Below are 27,043 nucleotides of genomic sequence, written 5' to 3' on the forward strand. Positions count from 1 at the left end.
TTGTGAATAGTTTTTAAATGTAATTTACTTACCTTTGCAATGTTGTGGTTGTTAGAGTGTTAGGTTTCTGACTACAGAGAATAACATATTTACAAAATAATATTTCTAAATAAAAAAAGGCAGTCCATGCAGAAAACTATTGTGGTTTCTTGATTCAAGCCTGCCTCTGAATCCCAAATCACAAACCATTCTTTGGAGTAACGTTTTTGATAGAGAAAGACAGAAAAACAAACATGAGCCTACCCAGAGAGGCCAGACTTTTCAAGGTAAAAAGACAGTTTAAAGATTTATATTTGCAGATATTATCAGCACATCTGAGTCAAATTAATATGTGTATTAAACAGAACCTAAATAAAAGAAATACAATGCACCCAGTTTAAAGACATTGTTTGAGTTTAATGATGAACTCAAAATGTTAAAAAAAGTATGAAACATGTTTCTGGATTGATTAAAAAGCAGAATCTAAATAAAATGCACCCAATGAAAAGACAGTTTGAGTGTAATGATGAACTCAAAATGTAAAACAAAGTATAATAATAATACATTTTATTTATATAGCGCTTTTCTACAACTCAAAGACGCTTTACAGTATGAGGGAGGGCAGATAAACAAGGACAGGCAAACAAATAAATATAGTAAAATAAAATAAACAGAAAAGTCAGTCAAGAGGAAGTTGATCGAGAGGGGGGGAGGGGGGCTTACAGATTTGAAAAGATGTGTATGAAACATATGTGTTTACATGTGAAAAGACACTATTTTTCTCCCACCTCTTTTATGAGAGGACGTTGGAAGTTCACTAGTGCGCAACATACCTGCACCAGTTTATCTGCGAAGGGCCTCAGGTGAGATGGAATGAACTTTAGGATCCTAAATTCTTTCAAACGAGCATTTGCTCTCTCGACGTGAATCCTATTTTGTGCGATAAGCTTTGTAGCCTGTGCTTCGCTGTGTGTCAGTTGGCCATGACAGAGGAATGGGGGAATGTTGACAGTGACTCCTTCAGGAAGAATGTTCTGGATTAAGAATCCCTTGTCAGCCAATATCAGATCTCCAGGTTTGAAATGCTGAAGAACACCAGAATCCCGTACTATCTCTTTGTCACTTGTTGATCCTGGGTATAGTTTGCTGCAGTATGTGATCACAGCATTTGGTGCTACCCCGAGCAGTAGTTTGAAGGAGTGCATGCCACGGTAAGCAGAGTAGGTCTCTTTCTGGATATCCATTTGCTTGGGGATAGCAATTTTGATGTCCGTACAATCCACTATCATTCTGCAGTTTTGGATGTGCCGAAATGAAGAAGGCAAGCTGGTTTTATTTTTCTCCCGGCTGGGAACAGTACTCATTATGTCCTTAAAAAGTAATTTGTGGAGAACCTCTATAAATGTTACAATCACATTTCTGACAGTGCTTTCACCACAGTGAAAGAGTGCAGCCAGATGAAGGTGTGTGTAATTATGACGCAGTTTCATGAGGGTCATGAAAACTTGGTCTTCAAGACTCATTGCTTTGGGGAACCAACCTTCTGGGTATGTAATGGAACCCTCAAAACGAGTAACATACTCACACACAGCACTGAATGTGTCTCTATCTGGCAATCCTGTCTCCATCTGAAGAACCTTTTCACTCAGCTGAGAGGCAGAATACTTGTCACGGCAGTAACTCTGCTTTGCCTTGGACTCTTCTAGCTGGATCTCTAGCTGCATTATGTGTCTTTGCTGAGATTGAAGTTTTTCTTCTACCGTGGTTGCTTGCTCCTCGGCATTCTCAGATAGTGGTTGAGGATCTTCATTAGCAGCCGCCTGTGTTGATGGACCTGCTTCCTCCTCAGTCAATAGACACGCAGCTTCTTCCTCCATTCCATCAATTATCCCTCTCAGACAGTAGGAATGCTCTTCTACATTCTGTGCTTCAAATGAAACAGGCCTTTTTCTCTTTTGTAAAAGAAAATGACAGCTGCAGATGCGGGAACAGGCATTGGGCTTCCTGTCAGCTCGTCTGTTGGGAAGATATAAAATATTAGTTTCATGGAAGTCACACCGTCACATATAAGAGCATTAAGACATACAGTACATAGGCTAAAGCAAAACACCTAAATATATAACCTTGCACTTTGAAGTCTCGTGAACATTTTCACTATTTTGACATTTTTATAGATCAAAATTGAACTAAAGAAATAAATGGGAGATTAATCCATACTGAAAATATGTGTCAGCTGCTACACTAATTATAATAGTTATATTTCTTAATTAAGATAATATATTACTTTATTGATCCCAATTTGGGAAATGTTTGTGTTGCAGCAGCATAAAAAGAAAAAGAAAATATAAGTTATTATATATACAAAAGTATGTGAGGGATTGGATATTAAATTGAATATAAATGTAAAATGTACATGTGATTTTACGTCCAAGAGAAGCTATGGAGCCGAGAGTTCTCTGCCAGCCAGAGGTGATTTGTTATTAGTTCAATATGTCAAACTGATTTCCCTGACTACAATCTTTAGTTACATGGTGAAACGTTATGCTGCTTGTACTAATTAGACTTATCATATAAGCCACACAGGTTTTAATAGGATTTATTCATTATCTTTACTTATGTTGCGGTCTTTTCAGCAGCGCCATCTCTAAAACGGCGATACAGTCACTACCCATCATTTACATTTCACCGTGACATGGACAAAAATGTAACATCAGCTTACCTCATAGCACGAATCCAGACTCTCCTTTGGGAAACATTGGCCGGGAAACGATAGAACGAGCACGTTCCATGCGAAGACCTGTGGCTGCAACCCGGAGCAAAGCAATAAACCATTGCGTAGCTAACTAGTAGCGCTAGCTTTAGCTAACGTTAGCTAACGAAACGAACTGCCGAGTAAAATTGAAAAATGCTGGTAATTAATTGTTCTATAATTTGTAAAACTACGGTGTTAAAAAAGACAATTTCAAAAATACAGATTCTAATGGTCAGATATATATATACAGATACTAAAGATAGGCATGTACTTGCTTTCAAGCAGCACACAGGGGAAAACAAACTTAGCGGGAGTGTTTACGTGTTCGGCGTAATGACGTAAAACGGCCTCGACAATTTCTGTAGTCCTATTCAGCCACTCGGTAACAACCATCGTTTTTCAGACACGTAAACTCTTCAAAAATCCCCAGTGGGGTCACTGCTGATGTATTTAATGTCGTAGAACAAAACGTCAATTACCTCTTAAATTTGTGTCAACCACAGACCTTATTTCGAGCTATTTTCCAAAACCCTATGGAAAAAATGCATTGCTTTTTGAGGAAGGAACCGGAAGTGCTAAAAATGCTAACTTACTTCCGGGTTTTACGACGCGTCACTGCGGCTCTCTATGTTCTTTAAATATAACTAGTTCTTCTATAGCAGGGGTGGGGAACCTTTTTCCTCTCAAGGGCCATTTCAATTTTTTCAACATCCTCCGAGGGCCGTACAAATTATTGACCTCTGCTTAAAAAAACTAAAATCACAGCCCATTCATTTCGCCTTTCTTTCATGCCGTGCCACGAAAAAGCAAACTCTTAATCCAGAGATCTTACCATGACTCGCGCATGCATGCACCCTCTAGGGGGGTCCGGGGGGCATGCTCCCCCGGGAAGATTTGTTTTTAAATGTTTAGGGTGCGTTCACACCTTCCTTGTATAGTCCGGTCCAGCGCCGTATAGACTGAGAGTTACGTCATCTCCGTTCACTCCAATGGACCACTTTTTTACAGCAATGGCGGATCGTGGAGCCTCTCAATCGTTCCCCGGAAGTTAGCGCCAAGGCTAGCAGAGCTGTAGAGTCGCAGCATAATAGACCGTTTGTGACGGACTTTTAAAGGTAAGAAGAAGTTTAAAGGTTTATATTGCGGATATTATCAGTACATCTGATTCAAATTAACATGTGTATTAAAGGATGTCAGTGGATTATCCCTAAATTAGTAGATTTAGGGAACGTTTACAGATAACAGATAAAGCTAGGATTCCGGATCAAGTTAGCAACACACATTGAACAGCCTTTTAATTGTAAATTCCGTTCTCTTAATGTCATTTCGTCCAACGTTGTTGAATTAGAGAAGAGGGTCTTCTAAAAGGGATTGTATGCGGGGTGGAGGGAGTTAAATATTAGATAAATATAACTTTGGTGCGTGTAAGAGTGAGTGTTTTTAGCAGAGCCATATTGTGTCCTTGTGATTATGTTGATTATTACCTGTCTGTATAATGTTGCAGCTCAGCTGATTTTGGATTGATGGCAAAGGGAGAGGGACTTAAGTGAGAGTGAAAACACAAGGTAAGTTTAATACTACTGTTTTATATAAGTAAGCATACTAAACATGTATTCTATCACTGTATTATATAAGTAATCTTGTTAGTAACCTACTGTATGGCAGGTGGAGGGGCAGTGATGTTACAGGTGGAGGAGCAAAACTGCAAGACTGCAAACTCACAAGACAGAGAAATCAAAGTTTGTTCTCCAGAGAAGAGGTTGATTTCACTTCATTTATTTCATATTTTCTAAAGATGTGGAAATGGCAACAAAAAAAAACTTGAGAGCTGCAACCAAGACAACTGTAACAACATGAGTAGAGAGCCACCAAGGTTTTTCAAGTCCCTCTCTTACTCCATTTTGCCAACCCAAACTTCCAGGTACATGACGGGACACCTTGCTTGTTTTTGTTGTTTGCGCTCCTCTGGCTGGGTGCTGGCAGGTGGAGGGCAGTGATGTTGGCAGGTGGAGGGGCATTGATGTTACGGGTGGAGGGGCATTGATGTTAGCTGTTACACACCAGGCTCAAACTTAACACATTGCATCCTTCTTTGCAGTGTCCTTAATCCTGGAAGGGGAATCTGCAATTCCTGCAGAGTTTTGTAACCCGTTGGTCCGCACGCAAAGCGAATTTTTAAAGCCTTCTTAATTGTCTCATTGCTCCATTTCATCCCCTTTGTGGTGAGTCTGCCTAATGCCTTAGGTTGGTCTTTTTAAAACGTTTTCTTATATTTGTTGTCCCTAATTTTCATTGTTTTCTTGAGAGCTGCAGTTTCCTTCCTGATTTTTCTTAGTGCAGACTTTGCTTTTTTGGTGATTCCTTCTTGGCTCTTTAATTTTCTCTTACATTTTTTTAATAGATCTGTTTGACTGGCTGCTGGTTCCCTCGTATGCTGACTGGCTGCTGGTTCCCTTGTATGCTGACTGGCTGCTGGTTCCCTCGTATGCTGACTGGCTGCTGGTTCCCTCGTATGCTGACTGGCTGCTGGCTGAGTGGGTGGTGTCCACCCTCCCTGTCTCTCCTCACTAGCCATGTCCTCTCTTTCTTCACCCTCACTTTCCTTTCTCTCAGTCTCCTCATCCCTTCTTCCCTCAATCTTTGAGACTAATGTAAGTAGAAGACATGGCACTGTAGATTTTCGAACATTTAAAATATTATACCACTTAAAAATAAGAAATATGACTTTTGTTACTAAGAGTTCATACTTATTATACCTGTGTCACCTTTCACACTATAGCTGTGATCATGAGCTATGGGCTTTGTAGATACAGGTCCCGGGGTGAATCGTGGTGCAGGGGCCCTTCTCTTTTTGACCACAGGGCGATGCACAAAGATGGTGGGTATAGCCTCTGCTCTCAGCCTAGTCTTGCCCTTTTTTGTCTTGACAAACTGGTCTGCATCAAAATGTGCCTGCGGAGTGACTTGAGGTTACTTCACACACAGAACAACTCAGTTTTGTCTGCCCACATACATATTCCATAGTGGTTGAATACACAGTATTAGGAAACACTTTATACTTAATATAAAATATGACCAAGAATGTGAGACAACTTTATAGAAATTCATATCACATCTGTTACTGATGCCATTTGTCATACTTTGTTAAACTCACAAATAATAAAGTTCCATAACTTCAGTTGGGAACAAAGACCACACCTTATCTCCCCAAGGCAATTTCCCATCCAATAGGTGTGCTATATAGGTGTGTATAACCCTTTCTCCTGTCTGCTACTCCCTCTTTCAGCACAAGAACCAGAGGGGGATTCAATGGAGCCTGAATACCTGCATTGAGACCCTCATCCTGCACCCTGAGTCTCAGCTCTGTGTTTTTCAAGCCTTTCCCTTTTTTTTTTTTATTAAACAAAACATTAAGCTTTCCCAATGGTGTGGTTTTCGTTTTGTGAAAAAGTGCAAATGCAGTGTTTGTATATAATATCCTCACATATTTTTTTGCTGTTGGTCGTGAAATTGCTCCTGCTGACTTGAGCAAGCCATTTTTTCCTCCGCTCTGTGTCAGTGGGGAAGCCGTACATTCGTACTCCTTTCTCGGAGCGATTTGAGCATCCCCAGGCAGCACAGCAAACCATGGTGGCGACTAGGAGGCAGCACAGCAAACCAGGACAACACGGAGGAAAGGGCACAGACAAACTGCATGATATGCTATTCAATGTTTATTGAATTCCATGTATTTGCAATGGATGTTCCTAAAACAACACATTTAACATCACCATCATGCTGCTGCTGCTGCTGCTGCTAGTCCTTTGATAGTCACCTGTCGGTCTCATGTCCTTTCTGAAAGCCATAAAGATGACATTAGTCATTTAGATAACTTGTGTCCTCAATTACCATGGGATTACTGAAACTACCATGAATTTAAGAAAATGGTAGAAATTAATCTAATCTGAATTTTGAAGCATTCCTTTAGATCCCCTCCCTCTAAATATATCAATAAACATTAGAAAGTGATGCTCCTGACCACCATACAAGTTTAAGAAGATAATATTGGTTTTAAAGAATTCAAAGCTATAAACAGCAACAGGTTCTTTAACCAAGGCACTGTTAGCCTAACATGTAAACTAGTTGTTCACACTAATCCTAATATTATCACTTAATATTAGCAAATTCTATTTTATTTTTTAAAACATATTGATGTAAATACATACACATATCAATTTGTTTTATAAATATTGCAAATCAAAACCTTTATTCACTAATAATTACCAAAAATCGTAGTTCTATCTCCTGTTATCAATGCATTCACATTGCCTGCCATGAACTTCCGGGGAACGATCCTCGTCTGCATGAACCACGTGACCATAACCGTTTTTGGACTTCCACTGTCGTAACTCTTCTATCTATACGGCGCTGGTCCGGTCGAATCGAACCCTAGTGCGTTTAGCCGCTTGGTGCGGTTCATTTGGGTCGGTGTGAACACAATCCGAGACCTCTTAAGTGAACTAAACAACCGGACTCTGGTCCGCTAAAATAGGTGGTCTCGGAAAGCTTGCTTGCGAACTCTGGAGCGGTTCATTGCTGGTGTGAACGCCGTCCGCACCAAAACATAGGAAGCGTAGTATTTGCGCGTCATTTCCTGTTGTGGAGGAGAGGATTGCAAATGGTGGAAAAATTAGCGGCAGGGGACAAATGTGGAGCTATGAGGAACACAGATGCCTTCTGGATATCTGGGCAGAGGAGAACATTTCTCAACTGTTGGAGAAAGTTCATAAAAACGCGGAGGTATTCAAAATCTTTAGCGACAGACTGAAGCAACTTGGATTTAACCGGAGTGTTGAACAGTGTCGTATAAAGGTGAAGAAACTACGACAACAATACATAAAAGTGCGCGACGCGCTGCAGAAGAGCGGCAGCTCCCAAAGTATCAAAGAAACATTTATTTGGTATGAGGATCTCGACAGTATCTTGAACACAAGACCCATAGTGAGCCCCGTAGATGTGGTCGAGTCCTATGCGGAGGAAGAGGTGGATAAGTCGCCTAACGAGGGGAGCCTAAGCTCCACTGCCGATGCCGGGGCTGCTAAGGCGGATACTAGCCGCAGTTACTCCGCGGATGCCGAGGACTCTGATAACAATGGTACGTTTACTGTAAACTGTTATTTATGCTGCCGGTGTACAGGCATTGTTATCTGTCCTTTTGACTTGGGGGATGAGCTGACTGGTAAACCCACTATAAAAAAATACATATTAATAAGCAAGCCATTGTGAAGGCTATAAAGGTGCTTATGAAATAATGACTATAACAGTGTGTGAAGTGTAATTATGAAATCCTATGAACATTACCTACATCAGCCATATGCTCAACTCCTCAACTAACGAATCCTTAACAGTTGGAGCTGAAGACGACCCCAATGACAGTGGACAGCCCTCTGAGCAGAGCACAGACCAGGATCAGAGTCAGCAGCCAGGAAAAAGATGGGCTATTCCTGGTGCTAATTCCAGAAGAAAAAAAAGCAAAGACTGGACAGGACAGTACAGTTCTCAGTGCAATGGCTGAGCAAATGAGAGAGGTGAATGCACTGATGGAAGCTGAGCAGAGTCACCAGAGGCAGGAGTCAGCAAATGTTGAGACGTTTTTACGGGCACAACAGGAAGCTGAAGAACTTCAAGGCCTTGCAGGAGCAAAGTCAGGAGAACAACATAATGTTCATGCAGCTTATTGGCAATGTCATAAGTACCATGTCATGTCAAACATCACAAACACATATGCCCAACTGGATGCAAGGTCACACAGCATACTCCATGCCCCTGATGCCCACACAACATGCTATGGCCCCGATGCCCACACAACATGCTATGCCCCCAAATTCGATGCCCCACAACTCATCCATGCTCATTCCTCCTTTCATACATAACCCATTCTTCAGGCCCTCTCCACCATCCATACCTACTCCATCAGCAATGCCTACTGCCACTTCTACCCACTCATCTCCACCTGTCAACCAAGAGCCTGACTGCCAACACATCATACCTCTGACTATAACCGTAGAAGAAGGAAATGATGTTCCAAAAATATCCTTTAACTGAGTAGAAACGTAACTCGTCCTAGTTTGCAACTATTGTTAGGTGGCTAAATATTGTGCCAAGTTGAAAAGCTGCTGCTTAAAATAAATATGTTATTGAAATATTCTGCCTGTTTGAACTGTTACCTCTAAGCACTGAAACTGTGACTGCATGTGAGGAAGCGTACACACTCTCTCACTAACATGTTGGTCTTAACTATTTGTTTGTTAAGAAAGGTAGTACATGTTTTTTCAGAGTTGTCTTTATTTCAGTTAAAGTTATAAAAACAGTTTACATAGACAAACTAATAAAATGCATCTAAATTAATTTGTCAGTCTGTAAAATACACAAGCACCAAGTAATCACCATTTCCTTTGTTCAGACCTGGAGGCCATCTTGTCCCAGTGCTCAAAGGGGGAGCACGCCTCCAAAGTACTCCTTATATGTGCCGTATGAGTAGGCGGAGTCTTGGATGCGATTGGTCAGGAAATGTGTGATTTTATGAGTGTCAATTAGGTTAAAAACTATCCGTTTTAAGCAGACCTTGTTGTTTTTGAAGGTATAATATGTATGTTGATGCTATAATGAATTTACTTAAGCCTTTAGGGTTTTATTAAATGTAGACAACAGTGTTTAATTTTGTATTTAACACTTCACTCCGCTTTCAGAACCATGACCTGATTGGCCAGGTTGGAGTGGGAAGGCGGGCAGTCTCCTATAAATGTGGTTGGGAAGAGAGGGGAAGGGGCATTTTGTGTTTGTTCCTTGCTGGTGAATGCAGCAACAGACATGCAGTTTGTGTTTCTGGGGAATAATGATGAAGGCTAAGAATAAAACGCCTGTTTATTTTTTGCAAGAAAACCCTCTCTCCACGTATCATTCTTTCACCTGCACCTCACATCGTAACAATTGGTGGCAGTGGTGGGATATTTAAACGCCTGTGAGGAGTCTTTGAGGACAGAGTGACTAAATGAGAGGTGGACGTGGAAGAGGTCGTCAGGCAAGGGCCACAGCCTTGCCAGACATGGAGGAAGAAAAAAGACGAGGGACAATGGAAGATGAATCGCCACTTGAGGGAGCCGTGGCAGCTGAAAGTGAAGAAGATGAGGAAGAGCTGGTGGTTCGCCCCAAAGTGTTTACAGCCCATACTGGGGGTGAGGAACTCTCTACAGTAAGCTTTGTGGAAGAAATTAGAGAGTTTGTGCACAGGTCTAAGCAGACTGAGGCAATACTTTTTGAACAGATTAAACAATTAAGAAGTGACATGGTTTCAAACTCAAGGCAGGACTCAGAAGTATACTATGACCCTGTTCAACAGTATCCCTATGCAACGCGTGCTGATAATCCAAGGCTACAAGCTGAAACCTCAACACACCTGCTAAAAGCTGAGCCACATGGAAAATTCAATCCACTTCAAACTAGCAGGCCTGTCTCCTTATCCGATTGGCCTGTCCAGCCTCTGCAGAATATTGATCCACCAATCCGGACAGCAAGGCCCTATGTAAGTGAGCCGAGGATACCTGACTTCAAAGAAGGTGAAGACCCAGAAAGTTTTTTTGTTCGGTTTGAACGGATGGCCAGAACATGGGGGTGGCCGCCATTTGAGTGGGCAGCCAGAGTAGTAACCTTGTTGACAGGAAGAGCTCTTGAGGCCTATGCTGGAATGGATGAGGAACAGTCAGAGTCATATGAAGCAGTTAAAGCAGCAGTGTTAATGAAGTTTAATGTGACTGAAGAGACTTACAGACAGCGGTTCCGGAGCACCATTTTGCCAGTGGGAGAGACTGTAAGAGAAACCTACAACCGTATTAAGGGGCATTACAAAAGATGGATGAGACCGAACAGCCGTACTAAGGAGGCGATTGGAGAGACTATTGTTTTGGAGCAGTACCTCCGTATGCTTCAACCAGACGTCCGCACCTGGGTCAAGGAGCACAATCCCCAGACTGGGGAAGAAGCGGCAGATCTAGCAGAACGGTATGCAGCGGCCCACAGGGAACCTTCAAAGAAAAGAGTGACTGTTGGGAAGCCAAGGTATGGGGAGGGCAAACCTCACACTTGGCCAGCTGTTGAGAGCATGGACACTGGGGTTGGTAAGAAACCTGCATATCCAAACGTAAAAACGAACTTTATATGTTATTACTGTCAGCAACCTGGTCACAAGGCTTCATTGTGTCCATTAAGAAAGTCTAAGTCGGTTGAGATGTGTTCGGTACCTCGTCCAGAAAGTGTTGACCCTGCTAATGTTACCGATAGTGGAATTGTTCCACATAGACATGTAGTAAAGGTCACTGTAAATGGTCAAGCAGTGAAAGCCCTAGCTGACACTGGTAGTTCACAAACCTTGGTGAAGTCCAGCGTACTTAGCAATGCAATAACTGATTTTGATGGCAGGGTAAATATCACATGTGTTCATGGTTGTAAAAAAGATTACCCAACTGCAGATGTTATCATTGAGGTTGAAGGGCAAGCCTTTATGCTAACTGTTGGTGTGCTAGAGCACCTAGCTTATGACGTGATCCTTGGAGATGATTTGCCAATCTTAGACTACTTGGTACAGCAAAACTCACTAGCATACTCCTATGTAGCTACGCGCTCTATGACTAAGGGGTTAGAACCTTTACCAGATGCAGATGATAGTTTGTGTGAAGGGGGTGATAAGCTTAAGAAAACAAGGCGACAGCGCCGTCAAGAGAAAAACAGAAATCACAATAAGGCTAAATGCCCTGAGCTTACTCTCCCTGTAACTCCCCCCATAGAGCCTCAAGGGCAAATCCCAGATAACTTCAGAGAGAGTCAGGAGAATGACCCATCTCTAAAACCTCTATTTTCAAAAGCATGCAAAGTAGATGGGGAGGAAGATGCAAACACAGGGGGGCTGAAAAATCTAATTGGGGATCCCTTCATCATAAAAGACAACCTTTTGTATTTGGCAGACATAGAGAAACCTAGGCTAGTCATTCCTAAAGAGTTTCGCCAAGTAATCCTGCAGGTGGGTCATACTGTGCCATGGGCTGGGCATCTGGGGCAGGCAAAAACGTATGACCGCATTGCTCAGCGTTTCTAATGGCCAGGATTATACAAAGAGGTAATTGATTACTGTAAAACGTGCCATGAGTGTCAGGTTGTAGCTCCTACCAAACTTTCAAACAGAGCCACTCTACAACCATTACCAATAATGAGTGTACCTTATGAAAGAATAGCCATGGATATAATTGGTCCTCTGCCAAAAAGTAGCAAGGGTCACAGGTTTGCCCTGGTTATTTGTGACTAAGCCACCAGATATCCAGATGTCTATCCATTGCGTTCCATTCAGGTCAAACATTTAGTGCTGTGTTTAGTAGAGCTATTCTCTAGAGTTGGCATCCCTAAAGAGATCTTAACAGATCAAGGTACAAACTTTATGTCCCATCTGATGAAGTCACTGTACTCGCAACTTGGGGTTAAAGGGATCAGAACGACTCCATACCACCCCGAAACTGATGGTCTGGTAGAACGTTTTAATGGTACACTGAAACAAATGTTGAGAAAATGTATTGATGATACTGGCAAAGATTGGGATAAATGGTTGCCGTTACTTGTGTTTGCATACAGAGAAGTGCCACAGGCTTCAACTGGTTTCTCCCCTTTTGTGTTATATGGCAGACAGGTCAGAGGCCCTTTGGATGTGCTGAAGGAGAACTGGGTGGCTGGTGAGGCAGTGGCAACTACAACCAACAGCATCATCTCTTACATTCTGCAGATGAGAGACAAACTTGACAGTTACAGAGAAACGGTCAAAGAACACATGCATGAAGCTCAACATAAGCAGAAGGTGTGGTACGACAAACGTGCTCGTGAAAGAGAGCTGAAAGCTGGCCAGAAAGTCTTGATACTGCTCCCTACAGGGCCAAGTAAGTTACTAGCCAAGTGGCAAGGCCCTTATACAGTAACCCGAAAGGCAGGCCCTGTGACCTATGAAATTCTCTGTCCTGATAAAAGAAAGTGCAAACAGTTGTTGCATGTAAACCTTTTAAAAGAATATCATGACAGGAAAAACCAGAAGGCAGGTGGAGAACATGTTCTGATGATCCAAGATGTCCAGCTGGAAGAAGAGGATGCGTTGGAAACAGAGGAGGCTGACATGGTGCCGCACAGAGAGAAGTGTAAACCCCAGGCTCCTCCGGAGCATCTGAGTTTGGATCAGGGGCATCAACTGGGTGAGCTTAAACAATCTTTCCCAGCATTGTTCTCAGAAAAACCTGGACGCACTAATGTGATAAAGCATAACATTATACTGAAGGACCCTAAACCTGTTCGCCTGAGGCCTTACAGAATTCCTGAAAGAATGATGGAACCACTGAGGAAGGAGGTGGAGTTGATGTTGGACATGGGAGTCATTGAACCATCTAGAAGTGAGTGGTCAAATCCTATAGTGCTTGTTCCTAAGAAAAACACCACTGAACCTCGATTCTGCTCGGACATGAGGAAGCTGAACAGCATTTCCTGTTTTGATTCATACCCTATGCCGCGTATTGACAAGCTACTGGAGAAGTTGGGGAAAGCCAAGTACATCACAGCTTTAGACCTCTGTAAAGGTTACTGGCAAGTGCCTCTTGAGCCAGCCTGCAAAGAGTATACAGCTTTTCAGATTCCAGGAATGGGTTTGTTTCATTACACTGTACTACCCTTTGGTCTTCATGGAGCGCCTGCAACCTTTCAAAGATTAATGGACATTGTTCTTAATGATTGCACCAGGTTTGCAGCAGCCTACCTAGATGATGTGGTAATCTACAGTGAATCCTGGGAAGAACATCTGCAGCATCTTAAAGCTGTGTTGGGCAAGATACAGGAAGCCGGGCTAACCCTGAATGCCAACCAGTGTTCCTGGGCTCAAAAGGAGGTGAAATACCTTGGATACCTGGTTGGACGTGGGCAAATACGACCACAAGTGGACAAGGTAAAGGCCATACAGGTAATACCCAGACCCCAGACAAAGAAGCAAGTGAGGTCCTTTTTAGGCCTGGTGGGGTGGTACAGAGCTCCTGCGGATGATGTCACATATGCTGGTCACGTGACGAGAAACGAAGGGGGCAGCCATTTTGGCAGTAATCGCGTCAGTAAATTCATTGGCAGGCACTGGCAGACTGTCGAGGATGGTGGATAACTGCTGTGCACCAGGTTGCACAAATAGGCGTGGGAAGAAGAAAGGTGTATCTTATCGCATTCCAAAAGACGCGGAGAGGAGGGAAAAGTGGATCGCAGCGATTAAAAGAGCCAGGAGCCGTCTGAACAAGACTGAAAGATGGGACCCCCCGGCCGTTTGCTTTCGCTTATGCAGTGATCACTTCATATCAGGTGGGTGAAGGAATACAGTACAATGCTACAAAAAGTTTCTGGTCAGTTTAATTTTTACCGAAGTAGAATCTAGCACCCAGTTATTATAGCTAACGGACTCTGTGATGTCCCTTTTTAACTCAACAAGTGTGGCTCTGGTGCAGCCTAGCCAGTTAGCTTGTAGCAAGCTAGTGGTAAACAAACCCGTGTTGAAAATATTCCTCGTGCAGTTGCAGTGGGCTCCCAGCACAACACCGTCGTTCCTGACCACCACCCATGGCTTTAGTTGACTTTCATTAAGCCTTTGGGAGTGATTAACCTATATATGAAATTCAAAAATAGATAAATAAAGGTTAAAAACGCCAGCCACTTTGGTTGAGTACGTTCAAAAATACAAACTAGTTTCAGACGCACTGCAGTAGCTATCCAAGCTAATAAACAAACATGCTAACGTGACACTGCCGTAGCTAGACAAGCTAATAAACAAACAATGCTAACGTGACACTGCCTATCAAACTGGAATAATTTAATACCTACCCTTGCAGTGATGATGCCGAAGTTTTTGGATGTAAGACTCCACAGTTGAATGTTGTTTACGAAGCCGGACTGACACCATTTGTAAGCCTCCAAGCTTTTGTAAGCTCTGAGGGAGTCTCCTGAGTACACTGATGGAAAGCTTACAAGATAGCTGTGGATGTCCGCGTAGCGCAAGTCGGGTACATCGTCTTCAGAGCAGGAGGTTATGCTCTTGAAAAGCACACCGGGTGCATTATATGGGTCGCTTATATTTAATCTTTCTAATTTTGTACTATAAAGCCGAATTTCACTTGAATTAAAATGAGATGTATACTCGCACGGTAGGAAAACGCTGGCGCCGGTCGTCATGTTTACTGCCAAAATGGTGGCTGATAACCAAAAGTCACATGACCGCAGGAGCTCTACAGAAGGTTTGTTCCCCACTTTGCTACATTAGCTGCCCCACTTACTGATCTAACAAAAATATCTCCCACTAAAGTTGTGTGGAATGATGAGTGTGAAAATGCCTTCCAGGCATTAAAGAGGCAGATCTGTCAAGCTCCTGTGTTGCAGAGCCCGGACTTCACAAAACAATTTCTTGTGCAAGTTGATGCCTCTGGTGTTGGACTAGGAGCAGTGCTAGCCCAAGGAGAGCCTGGCGAAGAGAAGCCTATAGTGTTTTTGAGTAAGAAACTGTTTGACCGGGAAAAAAAGTACTCTACGGTGGAAAAAGAGGGACTGGCTATAAAGTGGGCAATAGATTAATTGAAGTATTACCTTCTTGGAAGAGAGTTTGTGTTGCAGACAGACCACAGACCTTTGAAGTGGATGCAATCTAAACAGCATCAGAATGCAAGGATTCTACGTTGGTGCCTAGCCCTCCAGCCATACCAGTTCACCATACAGTATTGTCCCAGTAAGAACAATCTTATAGCTGACTATCTTTCTCGTTTGCCTGACCTGTGCACGCCAGAGGGGGAGGAGGTGTGAAATGTGAGGAAGCGTACACACTCCCTCACTAACATGTTGGTCTTAACTATTTGTTTGTTAAGAAAGGTAGTACATGTTTTTTCAGAGTTGTCTTTATTTCAGTTAAAGTTATAAAAACAGTTTACATAGACAAACTAATAAAAAGCATCTAAATTAATTTGTCAGTCTGTAAAATACACAAGCACCAAGTAATCACCATTTCCTTTGTTCAGACCTGGAGGCCATCTTGTCCCAGTGCTCAAAGGGGGAGCACGCCTCCAAAGTACTCATATGTGCCGTATGAGTAGGCGGAGTCTTGGATGCGATTGGTCAGGAAATGTGTGATTTTATGAGTGTCAATTAGATTAAAAACTATCCGTTTTAAGCAGACCTTGTTGTTTTTGAAGGTATAATATGTATGTTGATGCTATAATGAATTTACTTAAGCCTTTAGGGTTTTATTAAATGTAGACAACAGTGTTTAATTTTGTATTTAACCCTTCACTCCGCTTTCAGAACCATGACCTGATTGGCCAGGTTGGAGTGGGAAGGCGGGCAGTCTCCTATAAATGTGGTTGGGAAGAGAGGGGAAGGGGCATTTTGTGTTTGTTCCTTGCTGGTGAATGCAGCACCAAACATGCAGTTTGTGTTTCTGGGGAATAATGATGAAGGCTAGGAATAAAACGCCTGTTTATTTTTTGCAAGAAAACCCTCTCTCCACGTATCATTCTTTCACCTGCACCTCACATCGTAACACTGCACCTTTTTACTTTGTTGAATTGAGAAGTATTTCTTATGTAATGATTATGCATTGTTCTACCTCAATATGTGGTGCCTTTTTATGTATAAATATATATTTGATATCTTGTGTCAAAGATTGGCTACATATTGTACTACCTGTTTGTAGTATTTTTTGCAGTATAGCAGTTGTTTTTATACTGTAGCAAAGTCTGACATATTTGCACTTGGCCCCAAATATTTCTTGCATTTTGTCACGATTCTCATGTTATGTCACGTTTATAGTTTTGTAGGTTTGGGTGTTTTTGCTGTTTTCCATGTCATGTTTCCCTTTGGGTTATTGTCTTGTCATTAGTTTCCCTGGTGTGTCTAATTGTCTGATTATGTTCACCTGGGCCCCTGTGTTTTCTCTTCCCTCCTCACCTGTGTCTTGTTGTGTGATTGAGTCTTGTGTGTATTTAAGTTCTGGGTTATCTGTCTGTCTTGGTCGGTTCGTCTTGTTCTCTGACTAGTTCTGCGGTGAGTGTTCTGTTTGTCATTGTCTATATATATCCTAGCCTTGAAATAAAGGAAGTTTCAGTTTATATCTGCATTTGGGTCCTGCTTGTTTCACAAACCGTGACAGTACGAACCGACCAAGAAATGGGCCCAGCAGATCCGTTCGAGTCGGAATTATTAAATGTTTCCTTTTTTTTGGCTAACTGCTCGGATAGATGGAAGAGAGCACCCGGAGTTCAGCAGCGGGAGGCTGTGGTGTCGGAGGCGCGCCAGATGGCTAGAGAGAAACCAGGTATGGTGAAGTTCTTACCTGGCTGGATTTCAAAGATCCTCCCTGTGTGTGATTCCCGGCCTGCTAGCCCCAGGCATGGTAGCTCCCGGCCTCCCAATTCCCAACCTGGCACCATACGCCTCGGTGGTTTCCGTCTGCAGTCAGCCCGTGCTTCTGCCCCAGTTCCTGCTCCTGTCCAGGAGTCATATTCTGGAACTCGTCTGGCTTATGGAGGTCCACGGAGTATTCAGGCGGCTGCTAAGAGGAGGAGTCGCAAGGCCAAGCTAGCAGCTCAAGCCCCAAGAGCCATGGTTCCGGCCCCAGAACCGGACCTTACAGCCATGTTGCCGTCTCCAGAACCGGACCTTACAGCCATGTTTCCGGGTCCAGAACCGGATCTTACAGCCATGTTCCCGGCTTCAGTGCCGGCTCCAGTAACCATGGTCCCGACTCCGGCTCCTCGTCACCTGCTGACTCATCCGCCGACGCCAGCTCCTCGAGTCCTGTCGGCGTACCGGCCGACTCCAGCACCTCGTCTCCTGTTGGCTGTCCGTCCGACGCCAGCTCCCCATGTCCTGTCAGCATACCGGCCGATTCCAGCACCTCGTCTCCGGTTGGCTGTCCGTCCGACGCCAGCTCGCCATGTCCTGATGGCTGTCCGTCCGACGCCAGCTCCCCGTGTCTTGTCGGCATTCCGGCCGACTCCAGCACCTCGTCTCCTGTTGGCTGTCCGTCCGACGCCAGCTCCCCGAGTCCTGTCGGCGTACCGGCCGACTCCAGCACCTCGTCTCCGGTTGGCTGTCCGTCCGACGCCAGCTCCCCGAGTCCTGTCGGCGTACCGGCCGACTCCAGCACCTCGTCTCCTGTTGGCTGTCCGTCCGACGCCAGCCCCCCGGGTTCTGTTGGCGAACCAACCCACTCAAGTGTCGTTGGAGGTCCCGCAGACTGCTCTTCTGCCGGGGGTCCTGCCAACCCCATGTCCTGTGCCGTTGGAGGTCCCACAGACTACTCTTCTGCCGGGGGTCCTGCCAATCCCATGTCCTGAGCCGTTGGAGGTCCCGCAGACTACTCTTCTGCCGGGGGGCCTGCCAACTCCATGTCGTGTTCCGTTGGAGGTCCCGCAGACTGCTTTTCTGCCGGGGGTCCTGCCAACTCCATGTCTTGTCACGTTGGATGTCCCGCCGACTGCTCTTCCGCTGGGGGTCCTGCCAACTCCATGTCCCGTCGCGTTGGGGATTCCGCCGACTGCTCTCCTGCCGGGGGTCCTGCCGGTCCTGTGTCCTCTTCCATGGGGGATCTTGCCGACACCGGCTCCTGACCGGCATCCGGAGCTGTCTGGTCTTCACCCCTCCTCGGACTCTGCCTTGCCCCCTGGCCGTCCGCCCGAATTCCCCTTTTTGAACTCTGCCTTGCCCCTGGGCCGTCCGCCCGAATTCCCCTTTTTGAACTCTGCCTTGCCCCCGGGCCGTCCGCCCGAGACCCGTCCTCCAGACCCCCTCCACCCACCCTGCTGGATTTTTGATTTTTTTGGGACGTCTGGAATCCGTCCCTTGAGGGGGGGGTTATGTCACGATTCTCATGTGTCACGTTTATAGTTTTGTAGGTTTGGGTGTTTTTGCTGTTTTCCATGTCATGTTTTCCTTTGGGTTATTGTCTGGTCCTTTTCCCTGTGTTTTCCTCTTGTCATTAGTTTCCCTGGTGTGTCTAATTGTCTGATTGTGTTAACCTGGGCCCCTGTGTTTTCTCCTCCCTCCTCACCTGTGTCTTGTTGTGTGATTGAGTCTTGTGTGTATTTAAGTTCTGGGTTATCTGTCTGTCTTGGTCGGTTCGTCTTGTTCTCTGACTAGTTCTGCGGTGAGTGTTCTGTTTGTCATTGTCTATATATATCATAGCCTTGAAATAAAGGAAGTTTCAGTTTATATCTGCATTTGGGTCCTGCTTGTTTCACAAACCGTGACACATTTGGAGCAAAATGTTTGTGCACTTCAAAATAAAAATTGTATTTTATATACAGTACATTTGTGTGGAGTTTACAGTATGTTAAATAAAAATGAGGTCAATAACTCAAAGTACTTTCTTTTATTGTAATGAAAGTGTCACATTAATGAGCTCAATGGAGAATCATTACAGAACATGCAGTATCTTTCACATTATGCTTAAGCAGTATATTATGTGCCAATATCTATACATCATTTAAAAGTAACAAACAAAACAATAACAAAGTTATACTGTAAGTGCAATCTTGAACAAAATAAACCAAATCTTTTCACTCCTGCTTTCCTGACCTGTCCTCCTCTGACCTCACCTCCCCTCCTCACTTCTCTCCTCCTACTCCTTACTTTCTTTCTCCTCTCATCTCGAAACCTCTTTTGATCTAACCTCTTGTTTCTAAATTCTGGCAAAATAGGCACACATAGCATTTCTAATGTCTCGGCCAGAACACACACGGCCTAACCAGTTAATGTTATTGCATAAACCCAGTAACATCTTGTTTCTATAAATATTAGCAGGACATTTGGACCTTGTGCAGAACATCCTCTAGATCAGGGGTGTCAAACCTATTATGGTTGCACTCAAAGGGTTGGTTGCAACTTTAAGAATAAATATATATAAATGCATAATATAAATAAAATAGTGTATTATATTACATTGTTGGCTCTGCATTGTATTATCGGATAGGGCAATAACTTCATGAATAATTATGTTTGAAAGCAGAAGTCTAGGGCAAATAATTGAAAGCAAATATTCAACAATTACAGTAACAATTGTGTTGTATATTGTATTCTGTGTAAGCTCTTGCGGGACACATAAAATGAGGTCGCGGGCCGGATTTGGCAAACGGGCCTTGAGTTTGACACTCCTGCTCTAGAAGCTCCATAGAATATATTGAATAGTGATATTCTTAAAACTATCGCCGTCCTTATTAATGACAAATCAGGGTGGCCGTGGCCCCCCCACTCTCCACCCCACCACACACAACGCCGCTTTTGAGCGTCCGTCACTCATACTCCATGGTTGGAACTGGCAGAGACAGGAGAGGCTTCTCAATTCTTAAATTTCCCCTCCTCGACTCCTCGGTCCTCCGGTAGTGACCCGGAAATGAATTTCAGCGCGCCATGTTGAAGTACATCTCCTTTCTCTAAATGCACATCGAGGACCGAGCATCGAGCATCGAGGAGGCTCTCTGGAGGAGCTATGATCGAGGATACACTGATGCCTCCTCCACGGCTCCTCCAAGGATGCATTTCCGGGAACGGTGGAGGCTTGACCACTATACGGACCACTCTCTCTCTCACTATTGACCGCTACACGGACCACTATTGCGGTAAGCATGTTGTAACTTCCGGTTGTTGTTGTCATCTCCGGGTATCCCGTGTGCCTGTTCTGTTGCTGATAGCTTGTTATCTTAACTTAATCGATCGTTTTAAAACTCTTGATCACGGCAACTGCCTGACGTTGTAATCACACGTTACTACAGCTTAAGCACTCACAAACTCTCCTTCTCTTAGCGACTGTAACTCCACAGTTGCCTACACTCTTTTCGGGTTTGCTAACGGTAGCTACTTTAGCTTGATAGCTAGCCATGGCTCTTTCCCCACCCTCGGGTGCTATTTCCTGCTCTAACTGTCTCATGTTTGGTTACTCCCCTACCTCCTTTACTGGTACCGATACATGTGTTAAATGTAGTATAGTTGTTAGGTTGGAGGCGGGAATCATAGCCATAGAAGCCCGGCTCCGCATCTTAGAAAATAACACAGCTACAGTAAAGCCCATGTTAGCCGGTGCGGACCGGCAAAAGGTAGCTCCTCTTAGCCGTCCCCCGGCAACTCCCGAGCAGCAGGGAGAATGGGTGACTGTTCAGAAGGGGCATAACGCGAAACCCGCAGGTCCCCACCAACCCGTTCACGTATCTAACAGATATTCCCCACTCAGCGAGACACCCGCTGAGAAGCCAACTCTGGTTATTGGTAGCTCTATTATGAGACACGTGAATTTAGAGACCGAAGCGTCCACAGTCACATGCATTCCGGGGGCCAGAGCGGGCGACGTTGAAGCGCATCTTAGACTGCTGGCTAAAAATAAACGTAAATACAGTAGGATTGTTATTCACGTCGGTGGTAATGATGTTCGTTTACGCCAATCAGAATGCACCAAACTTAATGTGGCGTCGGTGTGTAGTTATGCTAAAACAATGTCGGACACCGTAATCTTCTCTGGTCCCCTCCCCAATCTGATCAATGATGACATGTATAGCCGCATGTCATCATTTCAGCGCTGGTTGTCTTGGTGGTGCCCAGCAAACAATGTGGGCTTCGTGAATAATTGGACAGCCTTCTGGGGAAAACCTGGTCTGATTAAGAGAGACGGCATTCATCCTACTTTGGAAGGTGCAAATCTCATTTCGGCAAACATTTCAGGGCTCTGTGGACTTAATCCATGACAAACTGGAGTTGAGACCAGGAGGCAGAGTCGCAGTCTTACGCTTCTCTGCGCTCTCTCCTAGGCAGTCATCCATAGGAATCCCGACCCCAATAAAATACCCAATATTAACGGTGTGTGTGTCTGCCCAAGGACAATTTAAGGTACAACCTAATAGAGGTGTCATACATAATAACTTAATAAAAGTAAATGTAACAACTACTACAGTGCAACAAAACAGGAAGATTAAATGTGGTCTCTTAAACATAAGATCTCTAGCATCTAAAGCAATACTGGTAAATGATTTAATATCAGATTATAATATTGATATATGCTGTCTCACTGAAACTTGGTTGAGACATGAAGAATATGTCAGCATAAATGAGGCCACTCCACCCAGCCATATCAATACTCATATTGCCCGAGGCACGGGCCGAGGAGGTGGAGTTGCAGCAATCTTTGACTCAAGTTTACTTATCAATACTAAACAAAAATTAAATTATACCTCCTTTGAAAGCCTCATTTTCAGTCTTACGCATCCGACCTGGAAAACTTTGCAGCCAATCTTATTTTTTACAGTGTACCGTGCACCAGGTCCTTATTCAGAATTCTTATCAGAATTCTCTGAGTTTTTATCAGCTTTGGTACTTAAAACAGATAAAGTAATTATCGTAGGTGACTTTAATATTCATGTTGACGATGATAAAAATAGCCTTACTGTTGCATTTAACTCTATATTAGATTCTGTTGGTTTCTGTCAGAGTGTAAATAAACCAACCCACTGCTATAATCACACTCTTGACCTTGTTCTGACTTATGGTATTGAAATTGAGCAACTATTAGTCGAACCGCATAATCCTGCTTTATCCGACCATTTCTTAGTAACTTTTGAAGTACTGTTACTAGACTACAAAGCATTAGCCAAAAGCTCCTGCAGCCGAAACCTATCTGTTAGTGCTATAGCCAAATTTAAGGAAGAGATTCCACCAATACTTAACTCGATAGCATGTCTGCATGTAGGGGAGGAAACTTATACAAAATGTACACCACCCCAAATTGATCATGTTGTTGATAGTGCTACAGATGCGCTGCAAATAAAATTAGACTCTGTTGCTCCTTTGAAAAAGAAGAAAATAAAACAACATAGATTAGCTCCATGGCATAATGCCGAAACCCGCAAAATAAAGCAAAAGTCGAGACAACTTGAAAGGATATGGCGTTCCACTAAACTTGAAGAATCTCGTTTAATTTGGCATATTACTCTCAATGAATATAAGAAAGCACTGCGTAAAGCGAGAGCAGCATACTACTCTTCATTAATAGATGAGAATAAGAATAATGCAAGATTTCTTTTCAGCACTGTAGCCAGGCTGACAGAGAGCCACAGCTCGACTGAGCCTTCTATTCCCATAGCACTCAGTAGTAATGATTTTATGTGCTTTTTTAACGATAAAATTGTTACTCTTAGAAACAAAATCAATGACCTCTTGCCTTTGACCAGTATAGTGTTATCAACAGCTCCCGGAAACGTAAGTTCTAATAATATTACACTAGATAGTAAACTAGAATGCTTTTCAGCCATAAACCTTGAACAATTAAATTCAATGATTCTCTCTTCTAAACCATCAACGTGTATCTTAGACCCGATTCCAACTAAGCTGTTAAAAGAAGTTTTTCCATTAATTAGCACTTCTTTATTAAATATTATGAATATGTCTTTATTATCAGGCTATGTTCCAAAATCATTCAAAGTAGCAGTGATAAAACCGCTTCTTAAAAAGCACAACCTCGATCCAGAGGTTTTAGCCAACTATAGACCTATTTCTAATCTTCCGTTCCTCTCAAAAATTCTTGAGAAAGCAGTCAAAAAACAGCTGTGTGATTACTTAAAAAACTATGATTTATTTGAAGATTTTCAGTCTGGCTTTAGAACACAACATAGCACAGAGACAGCTCTGGTTAAAGTCACAAATGACATTCTAATAGCCTCTGACAAGGGACTTGTCTCTATTCTTGTCTTGCTCGATCTTAGTGCTGCATTTGATACTATCGACCATGATATCCTATTGCAAAGACTAGAGCACTTAGTTGGCATACAGGGAACTGCTTTAGGCTGGTTTAGGTCTTATCTATCTGAACGCTCTCAGTTTGTACGTGTCAACGATGAATCTTCCATGCAAACCAAAGTTAGCCATGGAGTGCCACAGGGCTCAGTGCTTGGACCTATTTTGTTCACCCTATATATGCTTCCGTTAGGCAATATTATAAGGAATCATTCTGTAAACTTTCATTGTTATGCGGATGATACTCAACTATATTTATCAATCAAGCCTGATGAAATTAATCATCTAAATAAAATTCAAGACTGCCTCAAGGACTTAAAAACGTGGATGACCTTAAATTTTTTGATGTTAAACACGACCAAAACTGAAGTTATTGTACTTGGCCCGAAGAATCTACGAAACAAATTATCTAAAGATATATTAACTATGGATGGCATTAATTTGGCCTCCAGTGAGACTGTAAGGAATCTTGGTGTTATATTTGATCAGGATTTATCCTTTAACACCCACATAAAATCCATTTCAAGGACCGCCTACTTCCATCTACGTAACATTGCAAAAATCAGGCATATCTTGCCTCAAAACGATGCAGAGAAACTAGTCCATGCATTTGTTACTTCAAGGCTGGATTATTGTAACTCCTTATTATCAGGGTGTACCAAGAAGTCAGTCAAGTCGCTTCAGCTGATTCAAAATGCTGCAGCTCGTGTACTAACCAGAGTTAGGAAAAGGGACCACATTACTCCTGTTCTGGCTGCCTTACACTGGCTCCCTATAGAACACAGGATAGAATTTAAAATTCTTCTTCTCGCCTACAAAGCCCTTAATGGGCAGGCGCCATCTTACCTTAAAGAACTCATTATACCCTATTGTCCTACTAGGGCATTGCGTTCCAAGAATGCAGGGTTGTTGGTTGTTCCTAGAGTCTCTAAAAGTACAATGGGAGCCAGAGCCTTTTCTTATCAAGCTCCACTTTTGTGGAATCAGCTTCCAGTTTGTGTTCGGACGGCAGACACCCTATTCGTTTTTAAGAGTGCGCTTAAGACCTTCCTTTTTGATAAAGCTTATAGTTAGGGCTGATTAGATTCAGCCCCTAGTTTTGCTGATATAGGCTTAGTTTGTCGGGGGACATCTTACTTCTTCCTTCTCTCTGTCTATACCTGTGTACTCTCATGTTCCGATTAACCCAGCTTCTCCAAATTTCTTTCTTTTTGGTGTCTATATACGCCGGGATCCGGAGTCATGGATGATCCTGCGGTCCTGTGTCATGGATTGCGAGTCCTGGATCTTGAGTCGTGGCTGCGGTCCTGGATCATAAGTCCTGGATGGATATCCTCGTGGATTCATCTTCTTATTATACACACATGCATTTCAAAACATTTGGACTACCTATGTTGCAAATGTATTATCTTTTCAATTTACACACGGCATCTATTGCACGTCTGTCCGTCCTGGGAGAGGGATCCCTCCTCTGTTGCTCTCCCTGAGGTTTCTCCCATTTTTCCCTTTAAACTGTGGGGTTTTCTCTGGAAGTTTTTCCTTGTACGATGTGAGGGTCTAAGGACAGAGGGTGTCGTATTGTCATACTGATATTCTGTACAAACTGTGAAGTCCACTGAGACAAATGTAACATTTGTGATATTGGGCTATATAAATAAACATTGATTGATTGATTGATTGATTGATTGATTGACGCACGGCCGGACTTATCTCAGCCAATGACAGCTCTGCATGCATCCCCTGGATATTATTTTAGTAACTGCTTTCATCGCAAGGCGATGTTTGCCGTGAGAACAGCTGTGAGGTCCGTGCAGAAAGCAGAGCAGTGTGTAAAATATATATCACTCAGTATAACAGGCCTACATTACTCTATGTATTTGTATGCTTTAGTTTAGTAGATATCTACAAACAAAGAGTCGATATTTTTCTAAGACCATTTAGTGCTTCACATAATAAAATACACAACGGCTGTGGCCTGATTATGCTTTAGGAGCTGTAGGTGTGTGTGTTTTGTACAGTGTGTAGATTAGGCATGGGCGGTATTGTTTTTTTCATACCATCATACCTTGCTGACATCATACCGTGGTATACGGTATATGACGGTATCAGTCCCAATTTAAGGGGTCATTTCTCCCAAAACAATTTTTTTTACTCACTATATCAACAGCCCCACCCAAAATATTTTCCACCAGCCGCCACTGACGGTATGACTTGGGTCGACTTGAGTGAGGTGGCGTTCGGCGGCAAATAGATGTTTCGAACGGTATATTATATGTTCGGTGCAAAATGCAGCCCGAGCCGGTAGACGCTCGTAAAGTGCCGCGACGTGCGCGCAAGTGCAAAACAAGGGCTGCATACATGACACATTGTGCAAATGGCACATTTTGAGATCGGATACAGGACACGTTTGTAGATGTCCGACGTTGTTTCCATTGTGAGCTAAGTTAACAATATATCATCATACATAAACATTTTCCGGGAGTAAATACTTGACTTATTGAATAAAGTTTGCTATATTCACTAACTAGTTTGGCAATATTATTCCGTGCATGTGTTAAAAACCTTATTTCCATTTGATTCATTGGATTACTCGCGTGAATGTTTAGCACGTAAATGCTTTCGTTTTTAAAACCGTCCGACCTTGACTACAAAACCATCAACCAGTTGCATAGGATTAAAAAATGTCAACACTCACTCACCCCGTCTTAAACATTCCCAAAGAAGTGCCTCTGTCTCTCGTTGTGCTGGATGAAGTCACTGGCGACGAGTAAACCCAAAATAGTCCCAAACAGGTGCAGAGGCATTTTTATTTTTTACTAGTTGTCCGAGTTCGGGGCCGGCAAATGCTGCCGCCATCTTGCTCAGCTCAGCTCTGTGCTGAGCTCTAAGAGCGGGAAAGACGGACTGCCCTCCCCTGCCCTCTGCTGGCGCGTGCTGTGCATTACAACCAATGTCATCCCTGTCAAAACTCTGTGTCAGTGTAATAGAATGAAACGCATCTGTGATTTGGCGCACAGTCTGTGACGTCACGGTATTGAAAATCATACCGACGGTATTTCGAAATACCCTGGTATACCGTAATACCGTCATACCGCCCAAGCCTAGTGTAGATGCAGCGGATAGACGGGTCTCAGTTGGTTTGGTGTCCTATGCTTACTTTTAATACTTGTAAATACAACTTTTGGCCCGTAATTTCAATTCACCATTTCAGCGACCAGAGAGAGGGGGGGATATATCCAGTCTCTGATTGTGTTACGTTATTATGAGAGTGCTCTCATACTTTAAATTGTATATATTTATATAAATATATGTGTGTGTGTGTGTGTCCGCATCTGTAGCCTGTTATTGTCTCATTATACCGCACTCTCAATGAATTAAAAGTAAATATATATAAGTCGTCGTGAACACATCTGTCCATCAGACAGAGTGCTGTGTCTCCTGTCATCATTAATGGGCGTCTCT

The 27,043-nt window shown here is 43.3% G+C and overlaps 1 protein-coding gene and 2 long non-coding RNA genes across 5 annotated transcripts in view; 1 reads left to right on the plus strand and 2 right to left on the minus strand.

Annotated features, from left to right (window-relative positions):
* Nucleotides 1-574: 574 nt before the first annotated feature.
* LOC307036452 (uncharacterized protein) lies at nucleotides 575-2,928 on the minus strand. Its single transcript, XM_079676802.1, has 2 exons — nucleotides 2,699-2,928; nucleotides 575-1,995 (listed from the first exon to the last, which is right to left on the minus strand). The coding sequence occupies exons 1-2, from the start codon at nucleotides 2,809-2,811 to the stop codon at nucleotides 753-755; spliced, it is 1,356 nt and encodes a 451-aa protein (XP_079532928.1). The 5' UTR covers nucleotides 2,812-2,928; the 3' UTR covers nucleotides 575-752.
* Nucleotides 2,929-3,831: 903 nt separating this feature from the next.
* Nucleotides 3,832-6,032, plus strand: LOC307036453. 3 transcript variants are annotated; one of them, XR_013807354.1, is made up of 4 exons: nucleotides 3,832-3,846; nucleotides 4,236-4,296; nucleotides 4,397-4,953; nucleotides 5,133-5,747. It is a non-coding gene; the product is annotated as an uncharacterized lncRNA (long non-coding RNA). The 3 variants fall into 3 exon arrangements; XR_013807355.1 differs by having other exon boundaries at nucleotides 4,379-4,953; nucleotides 5,133-5,746; XR_013807356.1 differs by lacking the exons at nucleotides 3,832-3,846; nucleotides 4,236-4,296 and adding an exon at nucleotides 6,018-6,032 and having other exon boundaries at nucleotides 4,340-4,953; nucleotides 5,133-5,609.
* LOC307036454 overlaps nucleotides 5,545-27,043 on the minus strand; it is a 98,063-nt gene continuing 76,564 nt past the window's right edge. The window contains exons 4-5 of the long non-coding RNA XR_013807357.1: nucleotides 6,216-6,565; nucleotides 5,545-5,683 (exon numbers count right to left, since the gene is read on the minus strand). This is a non-coding gene — a long non-coding RNA (uncharacterized lncRNA). The remainder of the gene's footprint in view (nucleotides 5,684-6,215; nucleotides 6,566-27,043) is intronic.

The sequence above is a fragment of the Notothenia rossii genome (genome assembly GCF_949606895.1).
Source record: "Notothenia rossii genome assembly, chromosome: 4".
In the NCBI taxonomy this organism is placed as follows: domain Eukaryota; kingdom Metazoa; phylum Chordata; class Actinopteri; order Perciformes; family Nototheniidae; genus Notothenia; species Notothenia rossii.

Coding starts and splice junctions, on each gene's coding strand:
- LOC307036452 (XM_079676802.1), bottom strand. CDS start 2,811: ATGGTTTATTGCTTTGCTCCGGGTTGCAGCCACAGGTCTTCGCATGGA. Junction 1,996..2,698: donor GTCTGGATTCGTGCTATGAG/GTAAGCTGATGT, acceptor TCTTCCCAACAG/ACGAGCTGACAGGAAGCCCA.